Source organism: Plodia interpunctella, chromosome 12, assembly GCF_027563975.2.
Source record: "Plodia interpunctella isolate USDA-ARS_2022_Savannah chromosome 12, ilPloInte3.2, whole genome shotgun sequence".
NCBI classification, from domain to species: domain Eukaryota; kingdom Metazoa; phylum Arthropoda; class Insecta; order Lepidoptera; family Pyralidae; genus Plodia; species Plodia interpunctella.
This window is the reverse complement of record NC_071305.1, coordinates 1681373-1695766: the sequence shown is the minus strand read 5'-3', so window position 1 is coordinate 1695766 and position 14394 is coordinate 1681373. Positions and strand designations below refer to the sequence as shown.

Below are 14394 nucleotides of genomic sequence, written 5' to 3'. Positions count from 1 at the left end.
GACCTCCGTGGCTTAATGGTCATCATGCCGGACTGCTACAGTGGAGGTCCCGGGTTCGAATCCCGGTCAGGTCAACATGAAAAATGATCTTTTTCAGATTGACCTGAGTCTTGGATGTTTGTCTATATATGTATATGTTATAGAATGTCTATATATGTATATGTTGAGTTAGTATCCCATAACACAAGTTTCGAACTTACTTTGGGGCTAACTCAATCTGTGTCATTTGTCCCTATTTATTTATTTATTTATGTATTTATCACTAAAACAACGCAATGTATGTTCATTCGCGCCAGTATCTGCCAGAGTTTGGCGATAGTGTTCAATATTATAGGTGTACAAATAAAACGAGATTGTTATAAAACTTTACACAGTATTTATTCATACAAAAACACCTTGTCAAAATACTTTATACAACGTTATACAATGGCATAAAGGAATGGAGGTATGAGAATTTTCCTGTAGCCGCCAGCTTAATGAGAGAAAATACATAGAGAATGTGTGAATTTGAAAATGTATTTCATATTTTGGAATTTAATTGAATCAATTAATACCTGATTGCAAAAAATATTTAAAAGTATAATATTATCGTGCGAAAAGCTACCTTATACAGTTATTAATAGGGGTGATATTATTAAGATGACAATTCGGTAACAGTCATGTATTCTTAACAATTAGAGTGAGTTACACCAGTCAGCTTTGACCTGCACGTCGCTGACGTTAAGACAAAATTGCGTTCTTTTCTGCGCAGGTTAAATTAACATCAAAATTGACTGAAGCAACCCTCCCTTAATATGCAAATAATGACATAATATATACTTCATATGTTCAGTTTGTAAAAAAAAATACATTATTCATTTGTGATTAGCTTAGCGGTTTGATTATAAGTTTTTGTATAATTTTACAGTAAATGACCAGTCGCTTTTGGCATAAAATTATATATATAATATATATAGCATAGCTTAAAATTAGTTTTAATTTAAGGAAATGCTGTTAATTACCGGCAATTGTCAGTTTTAAATATTTATTTTCATTAAATGTTAACAATATTCAAATTGAATACACAAATTAGATACAAAATATGCGAAATTAGAGATTTAGTGGATTCATAAATGTTACGTAGATACATAACGTTAATATAATTATTTAATAATTTAAAGTGAAATCGAACGTAATTAATATGTATCATACACAACATCTGTCTGAAACACAAAGTCTCTCTGAAAAATTGTCTCTTTAACAATAAAAAAAAAAAATATATGCAAATTTATACAATTAGGTGTGCAACATATAATATATAATTTTTTGGCATCATATTTTACACAATAATCAATTTTATTATAATTGATGTGTAACATTAAAATATTTGCAAATTTTTGCTTTTTTTTTATTTTTATCAGAAATATATTGTATAACACTTTGGGATTCATTGAAAAATCAGAATAATAAATAAATGACAGAAAAAAAAATAGTTTTCTTTATTAAAAAATTCGAACACGAGCATGAGTAGGTATGTTTATGAGCGAAATAAAGACTATGACCAAATTATAACTTCATCGACTGGTAAAACAATGTTTCACACTCTAATAATTTTACCGCTCAAATCACATTAATGCAATTTCATATTTTTTCTTAAACATAAGTATATTGGCATGCTCTAATCTTATTATTTTAATAAACCATCTATAATAACCATTTTCCGAAGCAAATAAAGATTCATTCATTCATACATTTATTCATTCATGCGTCTTTGGCACTTCCATGTACATTCGAAATTGTATGGCCATCTTTACAAGAAAGACAACAATTTCCATTAAATTTTTGTTTAAAACAGTAAACAATATTATATAACTACCCCGAATTTTAAATGTGTATCACTTTCTGCGTTTACAAATTCAGTATTTATTATTTACACAAAATTAACTAACCAAAATAACTAACTGAGTGCCCTCTTATTAAAATATTAGGCCATAAATAAAAAAAAAACTGGAAGGTTTAACCCTAATTGTTGTTGTGAAAACCTGCCTGCCATAAAATCCATTGAAGGGGAAAGTTTTGTTCTTTTACCTAATCTCCTTAATTGAGAAACTTCAAGATAGAATTGCATCTGATACAGGCATCATTTGCTTAACGGGGGATGAAATAGGGGTTGGTTACAAGTTCTTTTCTCCCCAAGAATGTATCGTAAAACACGACAGATTACTTTTTGTTTTCTCTCTGGCTTTTTGAATTAATATGATGAGTCATATTTAAAAAAAATGCTTTACCCTCTTTTAAGATGCCATAAGTAAATCAATTATTTAAAGAGCTTTCGGAAAAATGGAAGTAATTTATAGCCAGAAAAATTTTGAAACGCGTTTTTTATAATTAAACATTTTAGAAATAATTTCGAAATTCTTGCTTCACACAGCAGCTGATTTACACGATACTAAGGAATTACATTTAATTCTGGTTTTTTTTTTTATAAATTTTACCTAAATACAAAATTCAAATATTCACTTTTGTTATTGGAAAATTCTTGCGAATGAGTAAAATTTGTACTTTAATCTTAAAATACCAAAAACTTATTTTCATTAAAATTTATTTTTTATTCGAGTACGTGCATGTATACAGTCGAACATTCGAAAATTATAGAGCCACTAACTTATTGCTATCTAATTATATCTAAAAGTAAGAAACATCACAATTATTTGAGATCCGCTCGTATTGTTTAAAGAGTTTACAGAAAACTGCTCATACCTCTAAAATTACAAGTTACACCGAATATCATCTTAAGCCTACAAATCAAATTCATTGAAATAAATCGATTTATAATATTAGGATTCTATAAGCGCGGCTAAATTGCTTGATCGTATCGTTTTACGTTGTTTTGACGTCCGTCGACGGGTCAACGTAAAATTGTATGAAGTTTCGACGTAAGCCGACGCATGTCGATGTCAAAACCTATGGAAAATAACGGAGTGTAAGGTGCTACGACGACGTAACGGAACAATGGAGCTGGGCTCTTAAACAAACGACATATGTCGACTGCAAACGAGACTACAGAATCATAAAATTGAAAATTTTATTTTTATCGATTACTATAAAATATTTATTGCGCTGGAGGATGAGCGATCGATGAAGGTCATAAATAAGTGTATGGTGAACGAATACTTGAAAGAGTTACTTAAATTAAAAAATAAAAGGTACATTAAGAGTGGTTTGCACCGTCAACTTTAACGTGTGCAGTAAAACGCATTAAAACGCCGGTTTAAATCAACTTTAAATTTGACGGTGCAACTCACCCACTCAAAGTCAATTTCTTGACAAATTTAGATGTAACCGGGCCATATAAATATTTTCATAAGTAGTATTCACCTCGACCATAATGCAAATGGTCTTAATACGATACGCAAGCAACCTATAACAAAATAATACTGTTTACGCTCGGTTACAGTAGCGTTAGTTGCTAATTTTCTTTTTTGATCAGCATATATAAAGCATTGATTAACAAAAACGAAAAAGAAAAGTTATAGGGTAAAAATAACACACGAGCAAACTTTTTGCAGTCACTGGCAGTTAATATTTACAATTAGGTTATGCCGTTCATCTACGATAGCCCATCGTCTACACTTGTTAATATTTCGGTAATTTACAACATTTACGGTGAATAATCACATCATTGTTTGCTTAATTATAATTAAGTGCTCGTTAATTTCGTACAATAAACTTTGGTGGCTTACTTAAAGTCTTTTCACTTACATAAACGACTAGTTTTCACAGAATTGACTTAAAAATCTAAGTAAAGAAGAATGCAAAACAACTAAGTAATACTAACTTGTACCTACAATGTATATTGGCCGCGTTAGAATCGCGCAATCTGAATGTCTTCATTTCATTTTGTATTGGGACTACTGGGTCTATTATTAACTGAGGTGGCTCTGTTGTTTTTGGGTTATCTCTAGGACATGGCAATGTACCTGGAGGTATTTTAAGAACGTTCCTTTTAACAGCTTTCTTGCTAGGCGCGTCAATATCATTTTCGTCATTCAAATCATCTTTGAGTATTTTCTTTTCTGTTACATTCATTTTGTCGTTCAAAGTTTCTATAGTTATGCCGGCATGAAGAATCTCCTGGTTATAATCAATTTTGTTTTCGATGACGTCGGACATTTTGTTGTAAGCCGAGCTTACTATAGGCGGGTCCATTTTGCAGGTTACATTGTTTAAAGAAGTCTTCGTGTTTTGGCTTCTTGTTTCGTTGCGCAACGAATGCATCCATTCGAGTCTGCAGTCGCATACGAAGTTGTTATCTGTGAAAAGAAAAATAGTGGTTTAATTATGAATATAATTTTTAAAGTTATCCTGAAGTCCAAATTCTAAAATCCTATATATTATAAAGCCCAAATAAAATATATATTTTTTATATTGTCATTATATTAATGAATAATTGATAAAAGAACATCTGTAAGATTTTGAATACTTAATTTATTTTTAAATTACAACATAGCAATCATTTAATTTAAATATGTCAACTCCAACTACCTGTAAAAATTGTGGTGATTTTCTTCTATTTTTATTCACTCCTATCTACTTTATATCAAAAATACTCATAAGAATCATAAAAGAACAAACTTCCTCATATCACCCAACTTTATAACCTCTCCGTGTCAACTCATTTAATATTCAACGTATGTTTAAACTTTATCAAAGTCTACATAAGGTGGTATTAAATATTCATTATTACCTTCGAGCTGCAAATTACTGTTCTGTGGCTTCAAGTTGTCCAATATGGGTTTGATGTCGTCTAAAGTTAATGCGTGTAGTTCGTTGGAACGTAAATCTAGGGAGGTGAGTCCCCTCACACCGGCGAACAATCCTGAAGGGAGGGCTGCCAGTTTATTATCATCCAAAGATAACTTCTCTAGTTGTGACAACCCATCGAACGCTCTTTCCGATATATACTTCAAGTCATTCTTCCCCAACAGCAACTCCTGAAGATTCCACAACTCAGCGAATGTAAACTCTGTCAAATTGTAAATACGGTTGCGTCTCAGATCCAATTTCCTCAAGTTAGCCAATCCATCAAACGTACGACGGTTCAAATGGAATATGTTGTTTTTATTCAAGTCCAATTCTAGTAAATTGAACGTGTGTTGAAATGCACCATCCTTTATGGACGATATGTTGTTCTTAGTGAACGTTAACTTGTGCAGTTTCGGCATATTGTAAAACACATCAGTGCCGATTTCCACTATCATGTTCTCGTCCAAGTTGATCAGGGTAATGTTTGGCAAATGGGCAAATGCGTACTGACGCAGCGATTCTATTTCGTTCTGTGAAAGCAACGCTTCGGTCAAATTGGTTAAGTTTGCAAACGCGTAAGATTGTATCTCTGGGATGGTCCCGTATTTAATGTTAATAGATTTAAGGTTTTTCAAGTATTGGAGCGCTTCTGTCGGTACGTAGCTGAGCGCGCCATCGACGCGGACATTGAAAGACAAAGTTTTCAGAGTAGGTTGGGACGCGAAACTTTGCCAGATGAGGTCATTTCTTGGTATTCCGCCGTTGAAAACCCAGCATTCCGCTTTGGTCGCATTTTTCGGTTCTCTGCTTGTTTCGCAGTAGCAGTGGACTTTTGATTCTCGGTCGCTGACGTCACAGATATTCTTTTGAAAGCCACCCTTCTCTTTGGTTCGCCTTTTGTTGTCTTTAGCCTGAACATTAATTGACATTTCGTTGACAAGCGCGAATGTTATCAATATATAGATGATCCCAGCTATCCGTCGCTCCATGTTAACACCTGAAACAACGAGGGCAATATGATAAATAATTTCAATTTACAAAAAAACAATAACATTGGGTTTCGAGTGTTAACCAGAAAAGAGGATAATTTAATAATATAATAAAAATTTGAGTAATGGGCGACAATTATTAGTTATGTATGCTAATATTTATCTAAGAAAATAATAAGTAATTTTGTTTTTTAAAACAATGAGATAAACTAATCAATTAAGTTTTTTTAATTACACATTTTGAGCATGTCGTATATTCAAAATTATTATATTAATAAACATAGCAACCGATCCTAATCCTAACCAATATTATAAATGCGAAAGTAAGTTTCTTTGTTACCTCTTCACAATCTATCTAATCAACCAGTCTTCTTGAAATTTTGCATACCATGTAGTTTGAAGTATGTAGAAGGACATAGGGTACCTTTAATTCTGGAAAAATAACTGTTCCCGTGGGAAATTTACGCGGGCGAAGCCGCGGGCAATGTTAGTACTGTATATTGTCATTAACAGCTCTTAGGATCTAGTTAATTATTTGGATCTCATTAGGGATTACACGATCGATGCATTTAATTGTCATGTTTCTCTCTGATACTACAGTTAATGTTTCAACCTCTGGAACAAATAATATGTATTTAAAAGTAAATATGAAATATGTAAAATGTAATAATAATATAATAATGATAATCTTTATTTCAGACCATGTCCATATCGTAATCATATATTAAATCATGTGAAATTATAAATTATATCAAATTACATTAAATTCCATGAAATTCAAACAAATTAACTACTTAACTAGTTTCACATGTTGGGACACGTGAGTTTTAAACCAATGTGCCCACACTGGGCTGCCCAGCTTACTTGCAATAATGTTCATAACGCCTTTGGTAATAATAAGTATGTAAAAGTGATAAAAATTATACGTGTAAACGTAGTTATCCACGTGTATTTTAAATTTAATATGTCAATTGTATTGACACGTGTTTATGTGTTTCAAAGCTGACAAGATAGTAAATGGTTTGCAAAATAGTATTTGCCAAGATCTGGTTTTGTGAATTTTTAATATTTCTACACGTATTTATCAACAAAACATAAGAATCAATCAAAATTAAAATGAAACACGCCGTAGTCCGCAACGAGGTTCATCATTTTAAAAATCATTCTAATTAAAACTGATCAAAATTAATAATTAGCTTCAAATTAATAATAAATATTTTTTTTTATTACGAAAGAGAGTAAATCAGTATTACATTATTAACCGTCGCAGCAAATGCTGGTTTGAATTAACATTTTCATTGTTGTTTCGCATAACAGATTAGTTTTCGAAAAATATTATTACACTAAATGTTGCTCGGAGCTTCGCTCCCGTGGGAATTTTGAGATAAAATATAGCCTAAGAATTTTTGAAATTGCTTCGGTAGTTTCGGACATTACCCGCCTCAAACATACATACTCACAAACGCTTACCTCTTTATAATAATAGTATAGATTACAATTAGTTTGTTTCTCATATACTCATATCATATGCCAAATTAGAAACCAGTGTTAGCAATAACTCGATAAGATGAAAAAGTGAACCCCTAACTTTGAGGCGTTACAGCCAGGAAGCAACCAGTAACACTGGCGAATGAGAACACAGAATTTAGAATACGAGAAAAAAGATCTTAAGAACACGTCTTATTTGCGATGGAAAATCAAGAATAATGCATTTTTATAATTATACCGTACGACATGTATTAAACGCGCACATACCTTTTTTATTTCCCAGAAGTTTCGGACCTTTTTACAAAGGTAATATTAAATTATATGTCGTTTTATGCAACGCGAAGTTAAAAAGTAGGTATAAGGCATTTTATAAGAATAAAGTATACCGATAAGGTATATTTCAATAATCCCTTGAGATATGCGTACCTGTAAAAGTAAGCAGGTATTAGGTTTATATAAAAGATTTATCACTAAATCTGACGAGAGTGCAAATAAATGTATCTTTCTTTCAGTGAGTCTAAATATGGCTACTTGTTACACCGAAATGGTATGATTTTATTTTAATTTTTATACTATCTACTGAACGGGCATGCGATCTATCTGATCGTAATAGACGAAGCAATATTAGTAGATGAAGACTAAAGTGGCTAACAAATTAATTATTAACAACTTCTAATTGCCTAACTGCATGTTTGACAATTTTATGATTACGGATAAATGATTTAATTTGTAACAAATTGCCTATGGATATTATAGTCGATTTGGTGAAGATTTACTCAGGAATCTAATCTATATATACTATGATTATAAAGATGTAAGCATTTTGTAAGTTTGTTACTTTGTCAGTTTGTATGTTTGAGGCGGGTAAACTACCGAACCCATTTCAAAAATTCTTTCACCATTAAAAAGCTACATTATCCAAGATTGCTATAGGCTTTATTTTATCTCAAATTTCCCACGGGAGCGAAGCCCCGGGCTACATTTAGTAAAATTATAAGCTGTAAACGAAGGCATCAGTCCTGGAATTAGTCTGCAATTTTATATCTAAAGTAAATTAATAATTGATAATAAAATAAATTACAAGTACAAGTTGTATACTTAGAAGTTCTTAAAATATTTAAAGCAATATTTTACTGAAAACGTTCACAAATCACAAACAAGAAAAAATGCTAGATTACGCGACGGTATGAGCGGATGACACAAAGAAGTTTCCTACCCACTGCCTGGCTTTGAAATTCAAATGTGTCATGTTGCTTATCTTCTCATTCTCTTTGCATAACTTCACTTTAGGAATCATAACTTGTATTAAAATGCTGTTTGCAAGTGAGACATTTTAATATTCTTTGACGGTGGAGTATCGCTTGTGAAGGCAAACTTGGCCTAGGTATGCGATTAAACGCTATACGATGCGACACGATAGAAATCCTCTACATACACTGATACCATCTACCAAATATTAAGGAAACATGTTACTTTATGATAAATACCTTTTAATACAAATCAAAAACTCCATGCCTTTGTCGTATAATGTTTTTTATAATTTAATTTTCATGTTTTTTATAACATAATTTTGGAACAAAAACTTCGGAAAGAAATATGAAAATAGATGAACAAGAAAAAGTAAACTAGAATGCGAAATACGTAAGTAAGAGTTAAACAATATACATTAATCTTATAATAATAACTCATTAATCAATGAAGCATTCTAAACTACTAAAGTAAGACAGTTATAAAAAAAATTAATGCTTTTAATTTTGAAACACTACGTGTGAACCGAGCATTACTAAACCACTCCAGGCAACGATTTAATACCCTTAGTTCTAATCCCAAATGCATTAGCTTTTCCCGTCTAAAATCGGCAGCCGTAATTAAAATGTACGTACAGCGCCATCTATACAAAAGAAATAAAACTTTTTACACGAAAACCGCACAGAACCGGTTCGAACAGGAAAATAGGTGACGGTGGCGCCACCTACCCAGTTATTTACGGATACTACGTAAATTATGGCCTGGCCAGCGTCCAGCTACATATTTGGGATGGAAAATTTAGTGTGCTTATTTTGGTTTTGCGCTAATAGTCAGTTTTGGTTGAAGCCAAGGCATTACGGAGAGACATTATATAGGGATTAAGCTTGCGTTTCCCAAGTGGAGGTTAAAGAACTTTCCTTACATGAATATTGTATTATTGTTTATTTTTATATTGGTTTAGTTTTAGTTTATATTTTAAGTTAATTTTAAACATACTTTTAGTAGTTTACCATCAACTTTTACAGAACGATTCCAAAGCAACTCAGTTCAATTTAGGCACCTATAGTGAATCGCATTCATACAAAAATTAGTCGATGGTGCAAATTTGCGATGCAATTCAGTTTAGGTCGTAAAGTTGATCGCCCCCTGGTTGTGATTCTGGTCGGACAGACGAGCTTCCGCCATAGCATAGAATCAGCCCACTCCATATTTTCATGTATTACGATACAAGACGCGGGATAAAAGGCCTTTTGAAAGGCTTTGAAAAAGCACAACATTCCCAAAGACATGGCCGGTCATAATAACACAGCTTAATCTTCAAAGCTTTGATTTTTACGCTTCAATGCTTCACAGTAATAAATGTGATAAGAAACACGTGAGAACGGGAGAGAGTATTTTAGGTGTGGGCGTTTGCCTTTTGACTATAGGAGCGTGTTCCAATTGCTCCGTCGTGCTCCGTTGTTTTCTATAAGGTTTGACACTGACATGCGTTGACGTATATCGAAATTTCATACAATTTCTACGTTCATTTGAGTTGATCCGTCGACGGATGTAATCACAGCGCGATACTGAACAACGGAAACGCGCTCTATGACGTGGGATATCAACCCACGGGAAGCAAATTCCTTACTTAATTGTTTCTAACTTGATTATGGTTAATACATCAAAGGCTTCAATCATCTTATTACAAACTACCTTTTATCCGCGACTTCGTCCGCGTTCATTTCGTGCGTCCGCTCCTAACTTATTTTTATCGATATCTCGGAATAAAAGCAACGTATCGAGATGAAACCCATACCAGATTTGTAGTTAGACGTTCCGCTGTATAACTGTAATTCTATTCAGTAGTTTTTGCGTAATGCGCAAACAAAATACAGAGAGGCAAAAATTAAAGGAAAAAGGTATTGGTATCTATTATTCCCATAAAGATCGCCCATAATTATTTATCTACAGACATAGGCCACTCACAGTTTTGTTATATGTATAGATAATAAATTAATTAGCGCGCACTTTTTGGGTTACCTGTTACATTTCTGTGCAATTTGATTTCATTTCTCTTTCATTTTAAGAAATTACTCCCACAGACACCAAATAAAATGGTTTTGATTAAAACCATAATTAGTCTTACACGGCGTCCTAGATAAGCGATAAATGCGGCGACGTAAAACGTGGCATTACGTAGTGTCAATACTGGGAAGCTTTCTGCCAGATAGAACAGATGCCGACACTAATTCGCGTAAAACTACGCTATGTGAGTCCGACTCCAGCTGTGTATGTCGAAACCTTTGTTCAGCAAACTGTTTACGATAGTACGATGTAAGCAGGTATTGCTGTTGCTCCCGGCTCCGCTCACGACAGATAGAATCATGTATGTGTTTCTTACAAACCTTCTTCCCCACATTAATATTTTTGATTTTTAAAACAAGATGGCCCATGTAAGACCTAGATAACATCGAAATCGGTCTAGTTGTTGAATAGTAAAAACGAAACCGATAGACTTTTACATTTTATAATTAGTATGAAAATATGAATTTGCGGTCTATGTTATTGCTGTAATTACTCATACACACAGTGTCCTAACACAGCGGCGTACCATCGCTCACTTAGAACACCACGCCTAGCCTGACTGTTAAGGTGACCTAGAAATTTCCAAATAAATTTGCTGCTAAAATAAATAAAGTACAAAATAAAAAATAATAATAATTTACAGCATCCATTAATTTAAAGAATAAATAAATTTAAAAAATTGTTTTTGCCACAGTACCCTGTAGTCACACTGCCTCTCTCACACTCTAAACCGAAACACAACAATAAATAAATATTTAAGGACAAATCACACAGATTGTGCTAGCTCCAAATTAAGTTCGAGAATTGTGTTATGGGATACTAACTCAACGATACTATATTTATAACAAATACACATATAGATCAACATCCAAGACCCGGGCCAGTCAGAAAAAGATCAGTTTCCATCTTGACCCAACCGAGGATCGAACCCGGGACCTCTCGGTTAATAGGTGATTAATATACAACTGCGCCACCGAGGTCGTCATTGTGTGGCACCGAGCATTGTGTGGCAGCTGAAATATATAACAGTGAGGTACCTACCTACCCACGCAGACGGCCTATTTATCAAGTTCTTCTCTCGTAACCTCATCTCTCTATAATAGGAGCGTCTTTCCGATTTCTTCCACAGTCGGTCATCATCATCATCACCATATCGAGTGTGTTATTGCTAACACTGGTGTCAGATTCTATTCAAGTCGCCTAAAGGCATCTGATATGACTTTTAGGACTACTTACCGTCATCTAGTGGCAGTTAGTCGCATACACGCTAGTGAACTAAACTGTCCACCAGTGTGCATGTTTCCTCACGATGTTTTCCTTCACCGGAAGCAAATGGTGTATGAAAACTACCTATATATGAATCAGATTTGTATACAAACTCATATGGCACAAGTAGGATATAACCCTGGGACCTTTCGATCCACAGGCGGGCGTCTTGACCATTGCACCACCACCGCTTCGACACAGCCGTTAATAGTTGATGTCCGGATTTCTACTTTTTCTTTTCCACTTAGCACAATTTTCAACATAAATATGTTGTATGGACTCGTACAGTGAAAATCTTGTAGAATATGTATATGTATGTATAATATATGTCGACCTCGGTGGCGCAGTGGTAAGGTTCTTGCCACTGAACCGAGAGGTCCCGGGTTCGATCCCCGGTGGGGTCATGATGGAAAATGATCTTTTTCTGATTGGCCCGGGTCTTGGATGTTTATCTATATATGTATTTGTTATAAAATATAGTATCGTTGAGTTGGTATCCCATAACACAAATCTCGAATTTACTTTGTGTGATTTGTCCTTATACTTATATATTTATATATATTATATAAAAAAAATATTATGAAATATGTACAAATAATACTTAATGTCAGGTACAGTATCGTATCGTTTAGTCAATGAGATGTGAAAGCTCTACAGCAGTAAAAGCCAGCTGCGCAAAGTTCAACGACCTTTCGTTATACCCTCGTTCAGATGTCACAGCGAGCTGAAATAAAAAAGTTTTAACAACTTTTTATTTCAATCAATAGAAATTTATTAAAATCTTTGTCGCTTATCTGCCACCATTTAACATCAAACTAGCGGCCTGTCCCGGCGTCGCTCGGATAAAAGCTCAATAAATTATACGCCTAAACCTTCCTCAGGAATCACACGATCTGTCAGTGAAAACCGCATAAAAATCTGTGCAGTAGTTTTTGAGCTTATCGCGAATAGTTGCAGAGGCATATAATATGCAGTATAATGCGTAATAGTAGTATAATGCGTAAGGATATGTATGTCAGTACAGTAAATAAATCAATAAATATATTAGGACAAATCACATAGATTGAGCTAGCCCCAAAGTAAATTCGAGACTTGTGTTATGGGATACTAACTCAACGATACTATATTTTATAACAAATACACATAATATAGATAAACATCCAAGTCCCAGGCCAATCAGAAAAAGATCATTGTCCATCGTGACCCGACCGGCGATGAACCCGGGACCTCTCGTTTCAGAGGCAAGCACTTTACCATTGCGGTCGTCCCGTGCAATATACGCAAATATTACATGAGCATTCAGACCATGAAACGATCCAAAGCCACTGGCGCTTCTACATTGTTTTCTTGCCAAGTCATCACAGTTTTTTTTTTGAATAGAAATTGTATTGTACTTTTTTATGCGCACTGTTCAAAATGACGATTATGTTTTGTTACTGTTTTTAAGTTTTGGCAAGCTCCACACTGTTTGTACAGTCGACTACGAGTTGAGTTTGTCTACTTAGACCTGCAACGGTAATGGAGATTCACTGGAAAATTTCGGTTAGTTCTTTTACTGTTGACAGTACTTCTTTATTGCTGAAGTAATAATGAATATGAAAATAGTTTAAAATAATTGTATCATTATGTTGAAGTTAATAAGGTAATTACAAACATGTTTTTATAATATCTTAATATTATAAAAACGAAAGTAAGTTTGTTTGTTGCCTCTTCACGCATTACTTGCTTAACTAATCTTCATGAAACTTTGCATACATGAAGTTTCAAGTATGGAGAAGGACATATTATGGTAACTTGCAATTTATTATTGCTAATATCTCGGGTTCTAAATAACGTATTGGGATGAAATCTATACCAGATTTTAAGTTAGACCATTCGTTTACAAGTGTCCGTCAATCCGTTTAAAATCGCATTCAATTCCATCTTACAGTTTTTGCGTGATGCGCGAACAAATATACAGACATTAAAAAAGGAATTAATAGTCACATAAAAACCCCCATATTATTACCTTTTAATCTAATTTATGAACAGACATAGCCCACATATATAGCTATTTTATATGTATAGATAAATTTAACCTAAATCTTTACAAGTGAATAATTAATAAATGACTGATCTCTTTTATACAGATTTAGGTCAATCACAAAATTGATTTGACTGTCATTCAGGATCACACAAGTAGCAAAGTAATGAAGTATAGCCGATCAATCGTTACTTTCAAAATAACCGTAAGTTTTATTTGGGAAATTGGTACAGATAGAGATGGATATAGTAGCAACTGTTTGCTATAGTTTGCCAGTTACAAAGTATTTCCCAATGTTATCGGTAAAAAGTTAGATTAATTTTGTTTTGGTCATTAATACTATACGGAAACTAGTTACGTTGGAAGAGTGTAAGTGTTATGTTCGTAATTATATTGGGCAAAGAAAATAGGAATATAATATTTGCAATAAACTATACACTATCCCCCTTATTAATAAAAACCTTATTCTCTGATTAGCCTCGGAATAGAGTTATTCTTCGTATTGTCTCGTTCTTTCAATGTCAAATG

General features: G+C 33.4%; 1 protein-coding gene across 5 annotated transcripts in view; it reads right to left on the bottom strand.

The window, feature by feature from the left end:
- Nucleotides 1–359: 359 nt before the first annotated feature.
- The window catches only part of LOC128674064 (connectin-like), a 235357-nt gene continuing 221322 nt past the window's right edge, over nucleotides 360–14394 (bottom strand). For all 5 annotated transcript variants that reach the window (XM_053752352.1, XM_053752353.1, XM_064436282.1 and 2 more), the window contains 2 exons: nucleotides 4727–5782; nucleotides 360–4292 (listed from right to left, as the gene is read on the bottom strand). In XM_053752352.1, the coding sequence (XP_053608327.1) occupies nucleotides 3778–4292; nucleotides 4727–5774 (1563 nt within the window). In that variant the 5' untranslated portion in view covers nucleotides 5775–5782 and the 3' untranslated portion in view covers nucleotides 360–3777. The remainder of the gene's footprint in view (nucleotides 4293–4726; nucleotides 5783–14394) is intronic.